This window comes from Hippoglossus stenolepis, chromosome 8 (genome assembly GCF_022539355.2).
Source record: "Hippoglossus stenolepis isolate QCI-W04-F060 chromosome 8, HSTE1.2, whole genome shotgun sequence".
Classification (NCBI taxonomy): Eukaryota; Metazoa; Chordata; class Actinopteri; order Pleuronectiformes; family Pleuronectidae; genus Hippoglossus; species Hippoglossus stenolepis.
Genome location: NC_061490.1, coordinates 4931775 through 4947971, shown reverse-complemented (window position 1 = coordinate 4947971; position 16197 = coordinate 4931775). Strand labels below are relative to the sequence as shown.

Sequence of the window (16197 nt, the reverse complement as noted above, 5' to 3'; positions counted from 1 at the left end):
TGCTTCTGATATTATTCTCCTCAGATTGAATGGTATTAGAAGAAAACACTGCTCACGCAAGCTTCATGCAAAGTACTGTCCTTCCATCCGTCCATCCATCCATCTTTACTTCAAGCTTTACTTAAGTAAAAATACAGCATTTAAAAAATAAAAGGAAAATCGTAAAAACACAGTTGTGATACACAAATCTGTTTTAAACTCCTGGACTATTTCTGTCCTATTTGGTTTGGTTTGGCCTGTTAAGCCAAACAAATGCCTCGGACACACTGGAAGTGAACGAGAGGCTTTGGTTCCTCACTGAAACATTTGTGTATGTGTGACCTGACCATGCGAAATGTTTGGAGACAAAAGCACTATTCAATGGAGCTGTTAACCACACAAAATGTAATACTGTATTTTAATAGTTTGTTATATTATCCATTATAAAATATAAAATCTTCATCTTAAAAGTAACAAGTAGTTTACAATAGTGATTCATTATAAATATGTATTGCAATATTACTGCAGTATCTAACTTGAATATTTCCCTCTGAAATGTTGAGGAGTGGAAGTATAAAGTAGTATGAAATGTAAATACTTATGTAAAGTACAAATGCCACCAAATATTACCTAAGTACTTTAGTAAATACACTGAGTGACTTTCCACCACTGGTTTTACATGTATATGTACAGGACGGGTCACATACAGAGTTGTAACTGCTTGGTTTGCTGTAAAAAACGACTGTGAACGCATCGCGTCCTGGTGAGCAGTATTAAAACCGTTATTATGTTGAGCAGCAGCAAACTGATCGTTCAGAGTTGATCATCGGCGCTCACAGCTTCTCCCGCGAGTCTCGGTATCTCACGTCATTCAACGTATTGTCGTTGCTGTACATGTGGTTAATCCGTATTTCCCACGGACCCGGAACGCGGCATCTGACAGGAAGGCCGCCCTCTCGCGTGACGCATGGCTCGCGCTACGGTACGCCATTTGTGTCTCGCAGGAAAACGCGCGGACGGAGCAAACAGTCGGTTAACAAGAGGTGAGTTGTGTCCGGATATGTCGCCATCAGCTGATCATCCACCGCGCGGCTCCCGGCGAAAGCACAGAGGACCCGCCGCGGTGTTTTCCGTCGCTGTCTCTGTGATACACACCGCTGTGCTAGAGGTCGACGTTAGCCTCCTTTTTGGGCCTCTGTGCTGCCGTCGTTTTCCAAGCCGAGCGGAGATTTAGACCCGCCTCGTCCCCGCTGTGATTGGCCATCACAGCTCATCTGGCATTTCGATTGGACGCGCTGTGTGTACATCGAAACGCATTCGTGGGGGACATGTTGCTAGTTAGCATGTTAGCCGCGGTGTTGAACAGCAGTGAAACTAAACGATGCACCGGCGCTGTGGTCGATTTAGGGCGACAGAACAGCTTCAGTCGCTTTTTACACTGCAACGCGGGGGTTCTGCATCTTCACCTCATTCCCTGCGTGTAATGTAAAACTTGTGCGGCTCGGTTAACATGACTTTTATGCTAAAGTCGCTGTTTAGGAGGTGTTACAACGCTGGAAGTGACGCCACAGAGTCAGTTACACGATATAATAGTGTTTTAAGTTCCTCCTGGGGACAGAGCTGCACCAGAGACAGATCTGCTGCTGGTGTTCATCTCTGAAGGGGACACTGGGCTTCACATACTCGTCTTTCTCTGCCCCGTTGAATCCCCCTGTACAAACATGAAAACAAGCGTGAGACACAGGCTGAGATCCGCTGTCATTCACCCAGAAACCACTCTTCATGGAGACGTCCACTCAATGTCACGTTAAGTAGCACGTACATGAAAAGTGCAACTTGCTACCGTTGGTCCTTCTCCTGTAGCCGCGCTTTTTCAAAACATACAGTGGGTGGCGCTAGTGAGCACTCTCATTCATAAAGTGCTCATTGGTTGACCTCAGCAGAACCTGTCTGAATAAAAGATCACTTTTATTGATACCTCATCCATTTTCATTTACTCTATTCAGACAATGGTGAGAAACTGGTGGTTGAGAGAACTTAAGATGAAGAGAGGCAAATTGACAAATCCCAAGAAAATGAAGTAAACACCTTCACCACTTTGACAACACATACATCACATTTAGGGGTGGAAACAAATGTGCAGACTACTTGGGCACAAGCACCTTAAGGAACACATTCATCAGTTTGACTACAATATGTGGCAAACAAAGTCAAATGCACAAAACCAGAGAGAGCAAAGAGGAAACATGCGTGAAGTTGCACTGTATTGATCAATCTTGGAAATTGTGAAATCACAGAGCACCTTTTCCACTGTAAAAACACATTTTAAAATATTTTAACTTTGATATGTATTATAATTATGGTTATGCATGTTTAAGTTTTAAGTTGTACTTCAATGATATAATTCCTGCGATGACTGGAGTTCTACAGAATCATGGTTGCATACATTTCCAACTGCATCTGAAACCAGCAATGACATACGAGTACTCCATTTGATAACAGTGAGATTAGCGGACATGTGTTTCGCTCATTTAAGCAGCAGCCAGCAACTCTCATGCTGGTAAGTTTGTATCTGGAACCACTAGATGGCGACATTTACACGTGTTTGATAAGCGTTGCTGAAGGATTAATCACATGAGAAGCTTGTTGTTAACTGTAGCATTTGTTCTTAACTTTTATTTGTGTTACAGAAATGTTTTTTTCTTTTGCAGGTAGTTTGACCCGGCTTTGATGACAGCAGTCCACTTCACTGTTAAATGTAATTATTGCAGGGAAATATTTAGATACAAGTTTGGCATTTGGGAAGGAGTCTGAAAGTGAAACCAGGAGCAAGGTGCAGACAGGCGATTTGAAAATGGAGGAAAGTAAAAGACACTCACCCAGTAGAAAGGCTGACTCTGTGTCTAAGGATGGGGATAACCTGTGCACAGCCTGTGGCTTCTCAGCCAAATGTCCACGGTCGCTGAAGATTCACTGTGCACGGAGGCATGGAAATAACTCCAAGAACAGTGACAACACTGCAAAGTCAACTGAAAAAAGTGAAAATATCAGTGATGTCAGTCTAGCTGAAGAACAACTGGAGGCAGACATGGAGACAGAGAGTGGAGTTGAGGAGTCTGACCTTTTGGAACTGAGGTCAGCAGCCAATGACAATGGAAAGAGTTTAACTAAGAAGCAAAGGGCAGTAGACAAACAGCAGGCCGATCAAGGGGAGGGGATCCCTACCCAAGAGAGAAGAGTAAGCAAGCGAACCCCCAAACCTAAGATGATTCACTCCTGCAACTACTGTGGGCAAGAATTTAGGGACAAACCTCCTCTAGATGTTCACATCCAGAGATACCACAACAAAAGTACACCATACACATGTAAGTATTTGAGAACTGAAGTCATTTTTGTGCAAATTTTCACTTTGGATATATTGGTAATGTCTTAATGTTTGACACATTTGTTTTTGCTGTTTCTTCACTTATTGTTCAACTGTTTAACTGGATGGTTGAAAAGACTGAAAGTGTTTCTATGAAATGTCTTTCAGTTGATGCTGATGAGAACATGGATGATGAAGAGGAAGCTGAGGTTTCTGGCGACCCTGTGAAGGCCACTGAGATACGAGTGGCGACCAAACATGCGCACAGCAGGTTCCTGCTGAAGTGCGAACACTGTGAATTCAGGCTCAGTACCCCTGCGCTGCTGGAGACCCACGCTCGGCTCAAACACCTGGACCAGGAGTGGTACCGCTGCAAATTGTGCAACTATTTTTCGGCCACACCAGAGTGGATGGAAGCTCACCTGTCCTCAGATAACCACATGCAGCTGCAGGCCGTGAAGCAAAACGCAGAATCTTCCTCATTTCATGTCTACGTTGAGTGTGTAAAGAGGGAACTTGTGGGAGATGGTGCAAATATAGATGATAGTGATCTGCTTGGTGGAGTGTTGACAGAAGGAGACCAGGAAACTGAAAAGGCAGTGGAGGCAGCCAAAGCTGTGTTGGTGGACGATTTAGAGCTTGAACCCCCCAGAAAAAAAAGGGGAAGACCAAAGCAAGGGTCCACAACCACTTGTGGTTACTGTGGCCTGGTAGTGTCCAACGCTACCAACCTCAGTGTTCATGTTCGCCGGAAACACAGCAAAGAGTATGGATACAGCTGCACTCTGTGCAACTACAACTGCGTGACCAAAGGAGACATGGACCGTCACTGTATCACCAAGAAACATGTTAGACGTGCACAAGAGTGTGCAAAGAAGAACCCCGCCTACAATCCCACAAGCGCGTCACAGCAGGAATCCACAAGTTCCCAAGCCCAGCAACCGAACGCAGCCTCACACACCACAGACAAAGAGCAGGAGTCGAACAACACAGAGAACAGCGAACAAGAGCCAACACAGTCAGACACAAGCCAGATAAAAAGTAAATACGGCTCTATTAACGCTTGCAGCGACTGCGATTTTGTTGCCCATTCCCTCCCTTCGCTACATCTCCATGTCAAGCGAAAGCACACCAAAGATTTTGAGTATGTCTGCTTAGCGTGTAGCTACTACGCAGTAACAAGCAGGGAAATGTCTCGCCATGCAAACACAGAGAAGCACAAACTGAAAAGCCAGAGATACCTGGAGCCACTGGGCGGTGAGGGCCGAAGAGCTTCGCCAAAGGACGTCATTGAGCTTTCTGGGGTGAACCCTGAAGAGTCTGAATCCTGCTCAAATGACAGTCAAGCTACAGAAAGTCAGAACACAGCTGTGACCTCCATCGCCACAGAATCTGTCGATGCTGAGGTTATCGTCGCTGGCAGTGATGATGAGAAGCAAAGAGAGAATATTGCATCCTCCACTGATGTTGAATCCGATCCAAACAACCAGACTGTTACAGCACCGTGTGAAGCCCAGCAGGCCCCTGAAAACCTGCAACCTGCAGCTGATGAGTCTCCACAGCAGGAGAGCCAGGAGGAAGGGGATAGAGAGACAGACAATGAACATGTGAATGCTGATGTGATGAGTGTAGATGAAAAAAGTGACAGCTCACATTCAGATACGCAAATGTCCAAAGCCCTTTTCCTTGAAGCATGCATTGTATCTATGAAGGCCCTTGCTGAGCAGGAGCAGGTGCTGCAGGAAGATCAGGCTCTGGAAGGTGAGGCCGCTGTGATATGTCTGACTGGAGGCTCACCTGTGATCTCTGACCACTCGACCCCCAGTTATGCATATGTTAAGACACTCAGACCCAAGGAAATGAAGGTCAAGGAGAAAGTCAAAGCTAGTGGCGCTCGCATACGCTGCGAGGACTGTGGCTTTATAGCTGAGGGCATGAGCGGCCTCAACGTCCACATCTCGATGAAGCATCCGTCCAAGGAGAGGCACTTCCACTGCCTGGTGTGTGGCAAGTCGTTCTACACCGAGAGCAACCTGCACCAGCACCTGACCAGTGCCGCCCACCTCCGCAACGAGCAGAACAGCGTTGAGGAGCTGCCTGAGGGGGGAGCGAGCTTCAAGTGTGTGAAATGCACTGACCGCTTCGAGTCGGAGCAGGATCTGTTTGTTCACATCAAGGAGAAACACGAGGAGCTCCTCAGAGAGGTCAACAAGTACGTGGTGGAGGACACGGAGCAGATCAACAGAGAGCGCGAGGAGAACAAGGGCTGCGTGTGTAAATACTGTGGCAAGGTGTGCAAGAGCAGCAACTCCATGGCCTTCCTGGCACACATTCGCACCCATACTGGTATGTATCCTGCTTCCATTTACACATCTCTCCTACTCTCTGGGTCTCACGCACACACACCATTCAATAGCTGGTCAAACCACATACAATATTATATGAAGAAGATGAATTACATTTAATAAGTGCCCAATACATGTCAATGATGAGTTTGGTAAAACACTATATGACAGCACAGTATTAGGAAGATGATTAAATAACGCAATATCTCCTTGCAAATTTTGAAACTAGTAACTGAAGCCGTTTTCAGACACTAACTCTGAAAATGACGTGTTCACAACAATGCAAAAATCTCTGGAGCGTTCAAGTGAGGGGTGTGAGGGGTGTGAGGGGTAACCCTAACCCTAAATAATATACTCATTCAAAAGTCAGACTGAATATTCTTTAGAATTTAGTTCATTGCTCTTTGACAGGGTGTACTTGCATGAATATGCTATAATATTATCATTATACGTATCAGTTGTTTAAAACGGTTTCACAATAATGCCAAAAATATCATTTATCACAATAAGATCTGGGACAAAATATTGTCCAACGAAATTTATTAGAGGTTTCCTGGTTCAGTTTTCAGCTCTAATTCTTTGAGTATTTAATTATTTGCCAGGGAAAATTGGTATTGTATAATGAGATATCCTGAACTGAATCGATATTGAATCGAATTGGAAATCGAATGGAGACCTTGTGAATCTGAATCAAATTGATTTGGGAAATCAGTGGTGATACCCAGCCCTAGTTGAAAAATTACCAATATATATATATGGGAACTGTCAAGAAAAGGTGTAAATAGGTGTAATATCGCGGTGCCAAAAGGCGCAGGGAAACATTTTGGGTGCACTTAAATTATATGCACCAGTGCGACCTATTATTAATTAAAAAGGTCTAGAAATAATAATCTGATCTAAAAGATATACAAATACATCTACCTACATGCTCAACAGTTGCTGCATACATTATTTAACCCTCCTATAACCAATACTGATGAGGTTTGTGGTTTGTATGAAACAAAATGCCTGGCGAGCACTTGGAACACATCATGTTTTTACTGAAAACGAATAGGAAAACTGTAATCTCTTTGTGTAACTGCTCGGCTGTACAGCCTCTGTTTTGAGGTACAACAGTATAGAGTGGGGAGATACAGCCTCCTCTTTGGCAGCTCAGGCTAATGTTCAGGCCACTATCTGCTGCAGCCAGGTATTAGCTGTTTCAGTAGAGATGAAGGTAAAGACTGATTGAGCTTCAGACCAGCAGGAGAGACGCTAATGGACCCCAGATTGGGATTCCCTGAGCAACGCTTGGTCAGAGACATGTGCGACTCATAATTGATGTGTCCATTACCAAGACTCAGTTGTAATTATAGTCAATAAGTCTCTGTAAATGTGTTAAAGCTTAGGCTAAAAGCATTGGAGGTCCAAAGAGAGGTGGGCTAATAATTTAAAATAATCAATGCAGACGTATTCAAAGCCTTTAATTTCCCTTGTGTCTGTACGTCCATGTTTGTGTATATGTGTGGGAGCGCTTGCATGCCCAGCAAATGTGTGTATATGTCAGCCTTCATGGCTAGCTGATTATCTTCAATCCATTAAAATTTATCTTGTCATTTATAATGCAAAGCAGGGCTTCGTTGTTGGGGTCTTGGGCTGCGAAATGACCGGCAGGTTAAGAACATAGGGCGCTCCATTACTTTTTCCTGACCATGTGTATTAATTGCTTTTAAAATCAACTTAATGCAGGAACAAGATGTGAGGGCGCCATCAATAAATGCCCTTCTCTGCCTTCAGTGGTCCATCCCCCTTTCAGCCCAAACTTTAATGGGACTTTAATTGGAGTCTATGCTCTGGGCTGACCACATGTGTACATGTTTGTGTGTGTGTGTGTGTGAAGTGTGTGGTGAATGGGAGATAATATAGCAGTGTTTCCCCTTTTGCACTCAGTGACAGTGAATGGTTTGTGCAGGCATTGTTGGTTTTATTCCCTGACCGATAGGGATTTCTTTTGGACTGATGCCAATACTGTATTAGGGAATACAAAATTCCGACATATCGTCTGATGTTTATATTTTAAAAGAAGGTCAGTGATTCTTAAGATGTCAAAATCAAACCTTCACGCCAGATAGAATGCAGGAGTCGGCACCATCATCTGCTCAGCTGTGATGGCACACTGTTGAAGACATTATTATACAGTCCATGTTTAGAGCATGGCGATGCCCCTATTTCCCATGAGGCACTGCTAAGAAGCGTTAGCTGTTTAACGCTCCAAAATACAAATGCTACTTTTTGTTAGTGTTTGTATTTGCATGTTGGTTCAGAAGAACATTACGTGGTTTATGTTGGTAGTTGTCATTTTTGTGCTGGTTTATAATTAAAACCATTAGTGTGGTGGTGGGTTACATTTCTTCACTTGAGCTGGATTAGCTACAGTCTAAACTTGTGCTCTCTGAGGAGCTCCCAGGTCTGTACAAACATTGAAGTGACCTATTTGATGAAAAATAAAGTTTCCACTGCTGCCAGAGGTAATACTTTGAAATGAATGAAGTAATGCATACTACATAGTATATAGCAATATACTACATAATGCCAATACAATATGATTCTAAGAGACTAATATCCACCAGTGACATTGGCAAATCGAAAAACTGGTTGTGCTGTAGTAGATTTGTAATGTAGCTCCTGTCAGAAAACACCGAAAATATTGCCTAACTTAATACTGCTCAAGTACTTCAAACAGCGATCTGATTTCTCTCCATTATGTCATCATATGCCCATAAATGGTAACAGGTTTTAACAATGCTGCTGTAAAATATTCTGATCGTTGATACTTCAGGATCAGAGATAACCGATGTATTTGCTAGAGCAGAGGACTAACTTAAGAAACCTAAACATTTTTGTCCTTTTTTACGACGTGTATGCCAGTCACCTTGTGAGCCAAAGTCAGATTGCTTACTGCTCAAATCTGACTGCATAAAGCTGTAAGAATTGGAGGTAAAATCCTGATGATTAATGTTGAGCCCCCACTTTCTTCTTATTAGCAGTAAGTCTGCATGTATTCATGATTTTATCCTGTGTCATAATTCTTGAGTTTTGAGGTCACTGTCTTAGTGTTACTTAAGAAAATGAAAGCTGTGACACTGAGGTCCCAACAGATGGCTTCAAGTCAAGGGCGCGCTCTCAGGTTTAAGATGAACGAATGAATGAAGAGTTTGTTTTTTCCCCACATTTGCTTCTTTTTATTCTATTGAGTTATGTTCTTGTTTATAAGATTACATCTCCACTTTCATTTACGCCGCTCTTATTTGTGGAAAGCACCTATTTCTCTTCATTTTGACAACATGTGCCAGTTGTTATTATTGCTAAGTTCCCTCATTACAGTGAATTATTCACCTTTTATGTGGTGGTCGTTTATTCTGGGGAGTTTGTTTGTGGGGCTGTGGAGCCGCACGGTGGGGGTCTGCCAGTTTCTAGGCTGGGAGCACGTCCAGATCCTTTTAATTAAGACCTAGTTTTTATTCACTTGATTAATCAGTGAAATCAGGAGATGGTGGTGGGAGGCTGCACACAGATTTGTCAATTTGTCCCTTAAAGGAAACACGTATGCTTGCATTTTGCCAATGAGGGTACAACTGGAATTTGCATTTTGAGGTAAATTGGTCACTTTTTCACTGGAGTGAGCTGTCTGACCTCAGACTGAGCCCTAAAATAATGGATACACATGCCACACATGCACATTCGCACACAGGATGTGATATGTCTGTGGAAAAAACTACAAAGTTAAATGGCAAGTGTTCCAGTGGCGTGTCAGCTTAGTCAAAAATTCCACATAATTAATATATTTTATCACAGTTTGACCAACACGTCTTTTTGATAATAAAAGTCCTAAGATCCTGTATATCATTGAATTTATTTAGTGTTTTCCCTCTTGCTTTTATCTTTTAAAAAACATAGACGCATTTAAAAGCACTTCTACTTCTACGCTTCATCATATTCAAAGTGGATGTCACCTCTAATCTATATATTTTCTATTTATTTTATTCTGTTAGTGAGCCCAAGTCCATTTCTAAAATGAATGCAGACTCAAATGTGAAACCAAAATGAAAACAAAGAGTACATTCCAAATGTAAATATAATGCCAAAAGGGTTTTTAGTGATGAGATGTCAATTTCTCTGCATGAGTTCTTTGCTATTAATCACAGTCACTTTCCATCAAACTCATCAGCACATGAAATTTTGATGATGAGGATCAGACGGGAGAGTAGCATGAATTTTAAAGGCTGGAAGCTGAGTCGAAGGAAATAGAAAATACAAAGTGGACTGAAGCATTTACAGCTCTAGATGTAATTGCTGTTTTGTCCATGCCAGTGCCTCCTGCTGTATCTTCAGCAAATGTACAAGTGTACATAGGCAGCTGCACTTGCTTGTGTCTCTTGAAGATGTTTCAAATCAAAGAGATTGACTGAGATGAGAGTAGCGATGAAACATGTCCAAACATCTTTATTAGAAATTGATTTATTTTATTGTGAATTCTATCATATGTTCTTATAAGACTCAAAGAATACGACATTTAGATTTTTACTGCTTATGTTATAAAATTGCAAATTGGGATGTTTTGCTACTATTTACTGCTCATACCTAATGTGTCTGTGAACAACTGCTTTTTATCAGCTGTTTTTTTTCTTTCTTGCACCCGAAGGTAGGGGGCATTGCGTTTCCTGGCCTGTTACATTCCAATACAGCATATAGATAATTAAGCAGCAGAACCCTAAGCTGTCTTGCAAAATAAGCTATTACATTGTTCTTCTAATGGGCCATCAGCAGTGAGGACACCCATCATCCATAAATGTATCCTCACCTGATTACTTATGAACAGCAGTGAGCACTACTCAGCCAGTGATAACAGTTGAAAAATGTTTACTGTGGCTGCGGACAAAGTTTTTTCAAACTTGGAAAAAAAATACCTGGTTGATTTCCTCAGGTTTATCTGCACTTGGACAGCAGGGGGTGGAATGAATGAATGAATGAATGATGCTATCAAGTTGCATTACAGAAACAAAAGGATGCAATTCATTTGGAACTGAAGTATATTTTGGACTAAACCTCAAAAACGTACACACCCCGTTCCTTCAGTTTTGACCATTTAAAAAAATATATATACTTTTTGAATTTCCCAGTTTTGTCCCTGGAGTGTCCTCAACCTCTGTGTTTAGCCACTGAAGGAAGAAGGGAGGAGGAGACACTTTCCTCTTCTTCTCTCCCACTCTAACATGCAGTTACAGTATATTTTTCACAGGTTGCCAACGTTCACAGTTAAAATGTCCCCAAAAGAATCATGTTTAATATTTCTGTGACTTGTGGAACTGCTTTAACCACGTCCTAATCCATTCACTGAAAATAGATCTCCTGGTAGGCTGAAATAATTGAAAACAATGTGAAGGATAAAAATACATTTGACTGGAAATCTGTGACTGTGACAGATTACACATTACTTATAAAGTGCTTGATGCGAACCTGCACAGCAGAGCTGCAGCCAACCTGCTTTGGAAATTGGGACGCTCTCAAGTTCTAATAGTGTGTATCCTGCTTGTAGGAATAGATATAACAAAGCAGACATTTCTCTATATAAAATAATCATGTATTATTATCTTCCTCTGAACCTGAAGGCCTGTCATAGTCTTGGCTTTAACCTTCAGGTGTATGGCATGTACAAGGCTTAAGTTATTTCTCTGTGTGTGCGTGTGTGCGTGTGTTTTCGCGCGCATGTGTGTGTGTGTGGTGGGTGTAGTGAAACATTGCATGAGGTTCTTCTCTCAGGAAATGAATTAGTCATTCCCTGTCTCATCTGGGATGTGAAGGAACCATCGCCCTTATGTGGATGGCAATATTAATTTAACATGACACTGCATTGATGGTCAATTTCAGTTTCACGGAGGCTGTTTAAGTGGAGTGGTGGAGTATTAATGTGATAAGATGTGAGAACTGAGGGACGTTACATCTCTCTCCTCTCTGCCATGTCTCATACTCAGCCAGCCATCTGGACAAATCAGCCTCCCACACGCCTCGCTCTCACCTCAACTTCAGGATGTGTGTGTGTGTGTGTGAGTGAGAAGGAGAGAGAGCATTATTGTCTCTTGTTTGTCCACGGGTGATTATGTCTCGTGAATTTAATGCGTGTGTCTGTATGCACGTACATAGGTGCAAGGTGGTGTTCTGAATCAAGATGTAGGTTTGTGTAGGTGTGATGGTGGGTGCAGTGTGAATGCGTACGGCTGTCTTTTTTTTTTATATATATGGGTGTTGATGATTTTGTTGTGTAGACTTTGTGTGTGTGTGTGTAAAGGTGTCTGCACATTTCAGTGTGAAGTGTGTGGTTATATATGTTTTTAAAAATGTATTTATTTGCTCTTGTGTGTGTGTGTGTGTGTGTGTGTGTGTGTGTGTGTGTGTGTGTGTGTGTGTGTGTGTGTGTGTGTGTGTGTGTGTGTGTGTGTGTGTGTGTGTGTGTGTGTGTGTGTGTGTGTGTGTGTGTGAGATACTGTAGGGAGGCGGCATGGCAAGGCTGGCTCTGCTGTTGTCTGCGTGGACCCCCACCCCGACCCCTGTGTTTATGGGCCTTGTTAGCACAGACTTGCCTTTCAATCTTCGTTACCGGCTTAAAATTCGATGTGTCGTACTTCCAGCTCGCAGCAACTGAACCGTGTATGAACGAATTAGTAATCTACACAAAGTGCTTAATCAAATCAGCGGCTGCCCCTGGAATAAATATTGTAGAACATCTTGGGATATTCACTGGGAGAGGGTGGGTGAGGATTTGCTCACAGATGCGTATGTGGATATCATATCGGGCTGCCACTTAGATTGGAGTGTCGCACTGTGTGATGCCGGCCTAAATCTGGCTCAGGCTGCCAGAACTGGAGAGAGTTTAGCAGGAATTAGGTTTAAGTTACATTTTATTTTGCCAAATGCTTATTTTTAATGATAGTAAGGAAATGTAGGCTTTGGAGTTACTATGCAGTGGCCATTATAAACCTGCCTGTTTGGAATGGGCTGTTTTCTTGGCCTGTGGGAATGCTGGTTGCAGCTTTCTGTCTGAAGCTGGTCATTTGTTTATTCAAAATGTATCAATATTGGAACGTATCACATGTCGAAGTCAAACCTAATTCGACAGTGTACATCCTTGGGCTTTTAACTATACTCATGGCAAGTGTGAAGCCGATCAGGTGAATGGTTCTCCAGATATACAAGCCACAAACAGACGGACAAAGATTTCTAGAGTAAGTAGATGCATAAATATAAAAAAAAAAAGAAATTTAGAGTTGGGGTTCTATTTGATGAATCATAAGTAAAACATTTTTTATACATGCATTTTTCTTCTGTATTTGTTTTTACGGACTCAGCTCCTGGTTTAAACTCCAGTGCATCACCCAGACAGCGCAGGCATCAGCGCTCGCAGCTCTCCTCTTAAATGACGGATCGCAGGCGGAAGCTTTGCCACTCTCTCAAACGCTACCCCGCCCTCTGGACTTATTAATGACAATAATTAGGGAGAAACCTCCCTGTGAAGGCCGCCAGAGTGATTAGCGCTTTAATGATGGAATGGGAGGGAGTGAGCACATACAGAATTGATTTACGTATTCGCCCTGACCTTTGGAATCCAATTTACGCATCCACAGGCAGAGGAAGAGTTGGTAAGAGACGAAGGAGAGTGACAAGGATAGATAGAGAGTGAAAGAAGAGATGCATGACACTTGGAGTGTGACTGTAGTTTTTATAGGGACTGGAGTAAGGGCATCTGTTTTTATAATTCTGAAGTCATTTTGTGGCTGTGAAGTAGGCTGAAGCACAGAACTAATAAGCCTCACAAGCCTGGCATTGAAAAATGATCTGTAATGTAAAATCACATTTTTGCCCATGCTGTAATGCAGTCATGTTTTATTAAAATTGCCACTTCTTTCTTTCAAATGTAATATTATTGCGGCATACAAACTCTCCATGCTTTGTTTTACAGGATCTAAGCCCTTCATGTGCAAGATCTGCAACTTTGCTACGGCTCAGCTGGGAGACGCCAGGAACCACGTGAAGAGACACCTGGGCATGAGAGAGTACAAATGTGACGTCTGTGGGTGAGTTCCAAGGACGAACAGTGGCTTCAGTCTCTTTAAAAGTGACATCAGTCAACATTTAACCTTCTCGTGTGTGCCCCCTTTGTCACGTGACATGAAAAAAATGCTCCAATCTGCACCGATGCTATGTCCTCCTTCCTCTGTCCTGTTACGTTGGTGGTTTATCTTCTTCCACTACGTGGCCTGGACGGGGCCTGTTAAGGCTGAAACGTGTCGGTCAATGTTTTCATCATTTTGAATTCATCCGGGTACTTATAGTTGACTGCATGTTGACATACACACAGTGTGATGTTTCTTATGTCCTCAAAATAGCATGTGTGAGTGTGAGATTTTCTAATTGAGATTCTCTGTGTTTGTCAGACTAAAAGTCTCAACGTTCTTCTATTCTGACCTGATCAAGTTACCAGCTATGATAGCAGATGATAGCAGTACCTGCTGCCTCTGTAACCATCTCATCTTTTGATATTTTTGGAGGACTTTGGTTCTGTTTCCAGATCAGCTGCCAAAGTTTTTGAGCTCAAATTGAAATCCACATGAAACGTTCCTCTCGTTAGGTGTAGGAACGTTTCATGTTGGTTTCTAAGGAGAGACCTGCTAATTATCTCCGGTACAGTCAGCCTTAAATCACATTTGTTTCAGGCAACTTCATAATTCAAACCATTTTAACCCTGTTTGGCTGCATCAAGAGAAGTACAATTCATTTACTACTAATCTGAAGAAGATTCTTTTTATACAATTTTGAGATTTCAATCTTTAAATCAATCAATAATGAATAACAAGAAAAATCTAACATTTTCCTAAACTGCCTGGATGAAGAAGTTCAGCTTGAAATACTTAACACATGTGCATATATTTATTCAAGCAAAAAAACAGGGAAAAAAGGCCGTACAACCTAAAGCAATTAAAACATTTTAGTAATAGTTTCACCTTAATGTGTGAATAAACTTTCTTTAACCTTTTAAATGCTCCCAGGCCCTTTTTAAAAAGAGTAATATATTGCTTCTAGTCGACTTTCCCTCCAAATTAAAGGTAAAAGAAATAGAAAGTGTTTATTTTACCGTCTTCATGGTTTCAGCTGTACAAATATTCCTAATTGGAAGTTTATGTAGGTAACCACGAGCCTATAAATACCCAGTAGTGCAAGAGAACAATTATTATCCCACTACCTTGTACCCCCCTACATGTAGACCATATGTTGTGTTCAGCTCATTTCAGTCCCGTGGTAGACCTCCTCACTGCCTTGCCATGTTCAAATGGACGTGTTAAGCTGTTTAACATGCAGTCGGGGAATAGAGCAAATTGTGGGATTTCCAGCTTTGTGCCATCGAGCTTTTGCCGCTACCCACTCGCTAAGATGAAGACATATGTAGAGTTATTAGTTTCTCCCTCTGTGTAATTCTGTGTAAACCGTTCCATTTAGTTCAGTCGCGGGCTTATTTTGTTCTTCTAAAGCTGCGCAGAGCGAATGTGTTTATTTGGTCCCGCTGATGTTCGCAAACATATTACAGCAGGAGCAAACAAGCTTTGCTTTAAACACAGCTTCTCCTTTAATGAGAGGAAAGGATCATGTTTCACAAGCCCTCCAGCTGAAACCCCTCTTCTCCCAAGTGCTGCAAATGTGTTGGGCTTTGACCAAGCATCCAGCTTTACATACCCGCTCACACACACACACGCGCTCACACACACATACAGAACAGTTCTCCAATATGCCTTTAAATGGGACTACTAAATACAGCCCCTGGTTTCACAAATCATGTGGATGGAGGAGCTGTGTGCTGCCAGTGCCAGCCACTGGTGACAAATCGGCCCTGTGTGTGCTGTTTCAGTACTGACTGATCACCAGGCCATCCCTCCTCCTGACTAAAGAGCAGCAAACACAAAGAAAACCCCGAGAAACACCCTCATTAAGGCCAGAGCCATACATACACATAACCTGCACCCCCCCACCCCTCCTCAAACTTTTCACGTTTGACATCACATCCTTAATCTGGATCTAAGGCACGTTTGTAATGGATGGCCGTGGATCAGGTAAAATGCGTTATGTGATTACCCGTTTTGTTTTGGGTGACCTAGAAAAGTGAGATTATACTGCGATTAAGTTCTGCAATCCCCTGTGGATACTAATGACTGGGCAACATTTTCGCTAAACTAAAAAAAGAAAATTGCAGGGATTTTTATGTGTAATCACCATTTATCATTTCAATTAGCACAAGCCTTTGTTTGGGCTGCTCTTTGACAATATACAATCTTGATTTCATTCATTTATTTCTCACTTTTAGACTCTCGGGCCTCCACGGGTTATGGAGTTTTGTGGGTCTAGTTTATCGCCATTTTGTTTAGATTGGCTCATCATATAGTGTTTGGGTTTTTTCTCTCTTTACGGACATCGATCGGCTGGTTT

The 16197-nt window shown here is 42.3% G+C and overlaps 1 protein-coding gene across 1 annotated transcript in view; it reads left to right on the top strand.

The window, feature by feature from the left end:
• Positions 1–854: 854 nt before the first annotated feature.
• Positions 855–16197, top strand: part of znf407 (zinc finger protein 407) — a 149351-nt gene continuing 134008 nt past the window's right edge. Inside the window, exons 1-4 of the mRNA XM_035163596.1 lie at positions 855–1022; positions 2691–3344; positions 3512–5689; positions 13682–13796. Coding sequence (XP_035019487.1) covers positions 2834–3344; positions 3512–5689; positions 13682–13796 — 2804 coding nt within the window. The 5' untranslated portion in view covers positions 855–1022; positions 2691–2833. The remainder of the gene's footprint in view (positions 1023–2690; positions 3345–3511; positions 5690–13681; positions 13797–16197) is intronic.